The sequence below is a fragment of the Triticum urartu genome, chromosome 6, assembly GCF_003073215.2.
Source record: "Triticum urartu cultivar G1812 chromosome 6, Tu2.1, whole genome shotgun sequence".
Taxonomy (NCBI): Eukaryota; Viridiplantae; Streptophyta; class Magnoliopsida; order Poales; family Poaceae; genus Triticum; species Triticum urartu.
This window is the reverse complement of record NC_053027.1, coordinates 293,494,833-293,502,537: the sequence shown is the minus strand read 5'-3', so window position 1 is coordinate 293,502,537 and position 7,705 is coordinate 293,494,833. Positions and strand designations below refer to the sequence as shown.

Below are 7,705 nucleotides of genomic sequence, written 5' to 3'. Positions count from 1 at the left end.
TAGCATTATATGCATCAGCTCCGAATCATGTCTTTGGTCAAATGTTGGGTTTGCCCGGCTCCTATGTTTTGGTACCTTACGTTCCGCTCTATCGGCTAAGGTAGCGCTAGGAGAACTACTGCAATTGTGCCCCGGTCTGCCGGGCCGAGCACCTCAGTAGAGAAAGCTAAAACTGACTGTCATGATAAGACGAGAGACTGGTCGCCGTTCGGTGAGGTTTTTCGAGTCCTTAAAGACTTATGCCGCTTAGGGCGAGGGGCCGGCTCCGTCCGGCTTACAGGCGTGTATCGCGCCCCGAATTCGGCCTTCCGAATACCAGGGGCTTCGGCAAAATTTAAAATTATAGAATTCAATGTCTAAGTGAGAGTGATAAAGCATTATTAGTCCGGTTGCCTTGTTCGTTGTGCTGAGAACCTCCCTCGAAGGACCCAAACATGGGAACAAGAGTGCTTAGGTTTATCTCGAACTCCCCGGCACTCGTGGCATGGGGGCAGAAGCCGAGGACTAGCCATCTGTCAGACTGGATAAATAGCCAAACAAAAGGTAATATTTTAAATTCACACAAGCGTTGCATAGCGAATACGATACAAGTTTTCATACATACAGGACAAAACGAGCAAGTCTCATTCAAATATTAAATTTTTCGAACACTCATCTGCGATAAGACGGGCGCCCGGCAGAACACCCTCATAGTACATCTCGGGGTGGCGGTGCTCCTTGCCCTCCGGCGGCCCCTCCTTGATCAGCTTCACGGCGTCTAGCTTGACCCACTGTTTTTACACAGGCGAAGGCCCGGCGTGCACCTTCAATGCAGACGGATCGCTTGACGACCTCCAGCCGGGGGCAGGCATCCACAAGCCGCCTCACCAGGCCGAAGAAGCTGTTCGGAAGGTCGTCGCCAGGCAACAACTGGACTATGAAGCCCTTCATGGCCTGATCGGCCGCCTTATGTAGCTCGGCCATCTGCTTCAGCTGGCCGCTCATTGGCACCGGATGTTCGGCCTCAGCATACTGACACCAGAACAGCTTCTCCGTCAAGCTTCCGTCCTCGGCCTGTTAGAATAATGCGGCATCGGACACACTGTGGGGCAAATCTGCGAATGCTCCTGAAGAGCTCCGGATTCGGGTAAGTAATCGGTAATGCACCTTTACATGCTTGCTTTGCATATAGAAAGCCTTACCTGCCGCTATCTTCTTCAGCGCGTCGATCTCCAGAAGGGCCTTCTAGGCCTCGGCCTTGGCACTCTTCACGCTCTCACGGGCCGTGGCAAGCTCAGACTCTCTCGTCTTCAAGTCAAGCTCCAACGCCTCGTGCTTTGTCATGAGAGCCTAGAGCTCTTGCTGCACCTCGCACACCCGAGCCTCGTGCCTCTCTCGCTTGGTGCGCTCCTGGGCCGCCTTTTCTTTGGCCTGGGACAGCGCTTGCTTCAGGGTCGCCACCTCGGTCGTGGCCCCTGGCAAACATACAATGATCCTGTCATTTAGCAATCACGTCCTTTTTCTCATCTACAGACGGGGTATTACTTACCCTTGTTCTCCTCGAGCTGCCTCTTAGCAAGGCCGAGCTCCTTCTGGGACCCCTCGAGGGCCTCCTTCAGTACGGCAACCACCGCAGTTAGTGCGGAGGACGCCAGCAGCGAAGCCTGCATATGCATATTGACATACTTATATTAGACTCCTGCGATATTATTTGATCCTCTATTCGGCTTTTCTTTGTAAACACCGAAAAAAGCATCAGGGGCTACTGTCTATGCGGAAACACGTCTACTACATTCTAAAACACATACCTCGAAGCCTGTTAGCAGGCTAGTACAGGCTTCAGTCAATCCGCTCTTGGCGGACTGAACCTTCTGGATCACCGCACTCATGATAGTGCGGTGCTCCTCCTCGATGGAAGCGCTGTGAAGCGCTTCCAACATAGTGTCCGGCGCCTCTGGGTGGACAGAGGTCACCGGCACAGGTGTCTCACCCTCATTAGAAGGGGACCACCTGCCCGAGCTCGGATCCGTTGGAGGGTCCGGTGCGGTGTTCGGCTGAGGGCCGAACTAGGAGCTCTCGGGGACCCCATCCCCTCGGCTCCCGGAGTCCGGAAGGTCGCCTTGAGGCACCTCCGGGACTGTCCCCCCTCGATTCGGTGCCTCTTGAGACAGCACCTCGGCGTCATCGGCCGGATGAGGGGATGTGGCGGTCGGGACTGGATCGCTATCCATGTCCGACGAGCCCAGGGAGCCGTCCGAGGATACCTCGATATTAGCTCGGGGCGGCCTGGACAATTGAGTTCGACGTTAGGGAAAGCATTGCGACAAAGGAATCCTGTGGGGTACTTTGATATCCGAATACTTACGATCTCCCCTGGGGCTTGCCCCTAGGCACTACAAGAAATATGTCAACTTGTGACCACCACTATTGGTCACTGAATGGTCACAAATTTCCATTTATGACCTTTTTGTGACCAAAAACATAAGGTCAAAAGCTGGCCATCGTAAACTGACTATAGCGACTTTTCTTCTGGAATGGTCGTAGACGTTTATGACCAAAATACGTCTACTGTGGTGTTTTGGTCACTAGCAACCTCCCCAGGCCATGTAGGCATCCAGCGTGGCAAGCTGATGTGGCACAAGATTCAGCCCGGTCCAATTCGGTTTTCTACATGGGCCTAGCCCAACAATTCGGCCTTTTTTATATATTTTTTCTTGATTAATTTTGGTCAACTACATGGGCCAGGCCCAACATTTAAGCCATTTTATTTTTGGGCCGTAGCCTTTTTAGTCCATTGATTTTTCTAGTTTCAGCCATTATACATTGGGGTACCACTAGTAAGCCAGCCCCACATGTCATGCTTATCTCAAAATATGTCCCACATGTCAGAAATTTCAAAATTTGTCAAACAACCATTATAGCTTGGACCCTCTTGTCAGGTTTCCATTTCACGGGTATTCAAATCACATACATAATCATTGTTTTGAACAAACTAGAGAGCAAATGAAATTCGTCCAAAATAAGACTACATTAGTCTATTACAATTCAGTATACTACAACCCAGATATGCGTACAATTACAACACATAATATGCTCCTCTTTGTTGATATGATTCACAGCTTCGGCCTTGGATTCACACTTCACCTGTGCAAAGAATAAGAATGAAAATATAAGAATAAGAATGTGTTCATGGAGTGATCCAATAACTTATAAGCAAGAATTGACATCAAATGCCATGTAGATAAATAGTATGACTAACATTAACCAGTATGTGTTCATGGAGTGACAAATGTTCTCACTAGCTAGGATTTTTTTGGTATATAGTATACTGACATGTGCAACTCTAACTAAATTGATCATAGAAATGAAAAGAACTGTAAGCATGTTTTTTTGGGTATATAGTATACTGACATGTTCATTCAGAATCTAGGCAACAGCAGATACACAGCAGATACACATTCAGAATCCAGTCAAATTTTAAGCAACAGCGGAATAGATCTAACAAACCAGACCATAATCAGCATGCATCAGGATTTATGGTTCTAGCAACAAAGTGGCTGACTAACAAACTAGATATGCTTCTGCAGACTAACAAAATGGCAGCAAACATACTAATCAGATTGATTCGTTCAATTAGGCAGGCAGGCAGTTAGTCCATGTGGCTAATTTATACAAGTACTACCTAGTGCATTCCTTGCTGCAAACTAGGTAATCATCACCAAACTAAACTGTTGAATGATGCCGTCCACCAATGATAGATACATAGCGTGTACTGCAGTGGTGTAATAAGGCATGATTTTGTTGAATCCTACATGTAGGTACGTACGTACTGACGGATGGCATGGTTTGAATCCATCAATCAAAGAGACAGACGGACTGGCTTGGATCTGCTCACCTATAGTGTACTGTACGACAGGGGCAGCAATCCAGCCAGCATCTGCGCGAGTGTGGAGCACAGCCGCCGTCATCTGCACGAGCTCGCTCCTTCCTTGGTAGAGGGCAGCAAGGTCCAAGCCATGGCCTTGATGTTCGCCGGCGGATCTGGTGGATGCGCCCCCTGCCGCACCAAGATCGAGGGGACAAGGTTCTTGGAGGAAGCGACCAAGCCGCGTCCGCCATGCACAGGGCCATGACCAGGTGTCGGGGAGGACGGGGCTGGAATCGGGCATTTCGGGAACTCCTACAAATGAGATGGAAAGCAGATTAGTCACAAGTAAACAATCACTGTTTCCATCAGTACATTGACACTTGTAAGTAACAACAAACGAGAGGATGCACACATTTTAGTATCACCAATCAGTCTGGTTATCTGCTAACATACAAATAACCAGACACATCTTTACTGATAAACATGACATAGCTGTCAGCCATGTGGAAAAGACAAGCTTATGATGTTACATGCCGATTACAGAGGAGTATTTTCGTGGAACCTGAGCCTAGAGAAGAGAATAAAGGATAAGCAGTAGTTCTATAGCAGCCTGGAATATGTGGACGCATATACATACTGAACAAATGGTACAAGCAGTAGGGGACAAAACATCACAATGGGTCATGCTATCGCCAGGCTTAAATTGTATCCTCATTAGATACTTTGATGTTGATGGTTCCTGATAAGTATGCGCAACCTTGTACCGAGTGACAAATTAATGAGATGCTTGATGTCGATGGTTTATACAACCTTGCACCCATCGACAAATTAATGAGACACTTGATCTTGATGGTTGCTACACAACCTTGTGCCTATCAGCAAAATTTTGGTACTATAGAGTACGACTAGCTATCTACGACGGAGCCGAGGGAACGGTTGCACGGGTCGATTCCTCGATTGCGGTGTCCCTAGAGATCCCAAACGGCTATCCTGTGTAGGACACGTTTCCAAATTCCGAAGGCAGTAGGAACCATAGCAAAACGATTTAATTTACTTGGAAGCGGCTTTGTATGTTCAGTTAGCATAGCAGATAACACTTGCGTAGCACTTCAGTACGAATGTAATCTCACCAATCAGTCTGGAACCGCAGGAATCTTGGCATGCACACATTTTAGCAAGCGTCTTCCCTGCGATGGAAACAGCACCGACGAGAGATGTCAAACACAAGCCTCACGAAAATTTAGAACAGCAAGGGACGAGTGCCGGACGACAGCAGGAAGAAACCACACCTGAGATGTAAGGCTGCAAAACGCCGGCACCGCGGACGCCCGTCCATCCAGCCAGCCAGCCTCCGGCAATGGCGGCACGCGAGGTCACCAACCACGTATGCATGCCCAAGATGAATGTAAGAGGTCTAGGTCCCGCCGTACATGAGAGGAGATGGAAGACTTGGCAAGGACGGCGTACATACCTTGGGCATCTAGGTCCCGCCGGAGATGCGCCGTCGTCGACGACCACCGCAGTAGCAATCTCCGGTGTGGTCCGGTGTGCCGCACCAGACCGAGAGCAGGCGGTGGATCCCGATGCGGCCGGCCTCCATCACGCAGGTGGGTGCGGATCCGGCGCCGCCATCGCCAGAACTGGTGCGCCCCATCTATCCATCCATGGGTGGGCGTGGGTGGATCCGTGGAAAAGGGGGTTTCCATGGGTGGATGGACGAGATGAGGAGGGAGGTCGGCCGGAGGTGGGGATGGGGCCGGAGACGGGGAGACGAGGTCGCCGGTGGGGGTGGGGATCCGGTGCGGCGGCGGAGATTGGAGAGGAATCGGGGGTGGGGAAGAGGAGCAGTTTGCGGGCAGCTTCGCGGGGCTCCACTCGTGAATCTGGGCATGGGCTCGATCTTGGGTCAGCCTCGACCTTGTCTACGGTGAGGGTCGTCGACGGTGGCGGTGGGGGTGGGGTTGGGGACGGCTGTGGGGCGAGAGGGGGAGAGTGGATCGGGGAAGTTAGGGTTTGGGTGAGAGGGTGAGGGGTGAGGGCTGCCGTTGGATCCAGAAGCATCCAACGGTGGTTGAGGCATGATCCGCGTGATATGCCTATGAACCAATCAGAGCGCACCAAACAAGTTGCAGATTTTTTGACCATATAAATTGGTCATGATTGATTACATACAAATTTTTCATTTCATTTTTCAATGCTCAAAATGAGTTTTTTTGTGAAAGACCTATCAAATATTTGTTCAAATGATGCCATATTTTGCATAAGTTTACATCTTAAATTGGCAAACAACATTGACAAAGGGAGTTTTTATTTCTTTTGCATGAAAAAACAATTTTCCATTTTTTGAGTGCTCAAAAAAAGTTTTTTTGTGAAGAACCTACCAAATATTTTTTGTAAAATTTTACCAAATCAATTTTCTAAAATACTAGGCCATATTTAATGAACAATTGACCAAATGGTTAAGTGTTAAAAGTTTTAATCCACCCCTGGTGAAAAAGACAAATTTCCGCCGTTTCAGGTGGAAGCGGGGCAAATTTGAACTGTGGCTGCCTCATAGTTTGCTATTTATTTTTTTCAAAATTTATTTCTAGGTACAAAAGTATCTATTTAATCAGAGAAACATCAAAAGTTTTCCAAGATTCAACCAATAGCTAGGAACGGTCAACCCCGTCGTTTTGATCACATTTTGAAACGGGCATAAAAAATTCAAAAAAATTGAAAAAATTGGAAAACCTTCGCATTGTGTCATTATATGTGGCCAAGTTCCTAGGAAAAATAACAAACTTGTAATACGGCAATTATTTTAAAAAAGTGTTCTCAGAAACGAGCTATCACGTGTGGAGATCAATGGCTTTCAAGTCAAATGATCAATCTTATGGCCACATTCATGGCATAGTTTGTTCAAATGATCTCATATTGTGCACAAGGGTGCATATTGGAATGGCAAACAATGTTGCCTAAGGAAGTTTTCATTTTCTTTGGACAAAAAAACTATTTTCCATTTTTCGAGTGCCCAAAGGGAGGTTTTTTTGTGAAGGACCTACCATATATTTGTTGCAAAATTGGACCTAATCAATTTTCTAAAATACTAGGCCATGTTTAATGCATAATTGACAAAATGGTTGGGTGCCAAAGTTTTTATCCACCTCTGATGAAAAAGACAAATTTCTGCCGATTCAGCAGGAAGCGAGACAAATATGAACTGCAGCTGCCTCATAGTTTGCTCTTTATTTTTTCAAAAAATCATTTCTAGGTACATAAGTATCTATTTAATCAGAGAAACACCAAAAAAATTCCAAGATTCAACCACTAGCTAGGAACGGTCATTCCCGCCGTTTTAACCGCATTTTGAAACGGGCATAAAAAATTCAAAAAAAAATAAAAAAATTGGGAAACCTTCGCATTGTGTCATTATATGTGACCAAGTTTCCAGGAAAAATAATAAACTTGTAATACGGTAATTATTTTAGAAAAGTGTTCTCATAAATGAGCTATCATGTGTGAAGATTCATGGATTTCAACCCAAACGCTCAATCTCATGGTCACATTCATGGCATAGTTTGTTCAAATGATCTCATATTGTGCACAAGGGTGCATTTTGAATTTTCCATTTGTTGAGTGCTCGAAATGAGGTTTTTCTGTGAAGGACCTACCATATATTTGTTGCAAAATTGTACCAGATCATTTTTATAAAATATTAGGACATATTTAATGCACAATTGACAAAATGGTTGGGTGTCAAAAGTTTTGATCCACCTCTGGTGAAAAAGACAAATTCCCGCCGATTCAGTTGGAAGCGGGTCAAATTTGAACTACAGCTGCCTCATAGTTTGCTATTTATTTTTTCCAAAAATCATT

The 7,705-nt window shown here is 46.5% G+C and overlaps 1 protein-coding gene across 1 annotated transcript; it reads right to left on the bottom strand.

The window, feature by feature from the left end:
* Window positions 1-4,882: 4,882 nt before the first annotated feature.
* LOC125517237 lies at window positions 4,883-5,831 on the bottom strand. The gene is made up of 3 exons (XM_048682419.1): window positions 5,319-5,831; window positions 5,137-5,241; window positions 4,883-5,034 (listed from the first exon to the last, which is right to left on the bottom strand). Exons 1-3 carry the CDS (start codon window positions 5,551-5,553, stop codon window positions 4,922-4,924), a joined length of 453 nt encoding a protein of 150 aa, XP_048538376.1. The 5' UTR covers window positions 5,554-5,831; the 3' UTR covers window positions 4,883-4,921.
* Window positions 5,832-7,705: the final 1,874 nt, after the last annotated feature.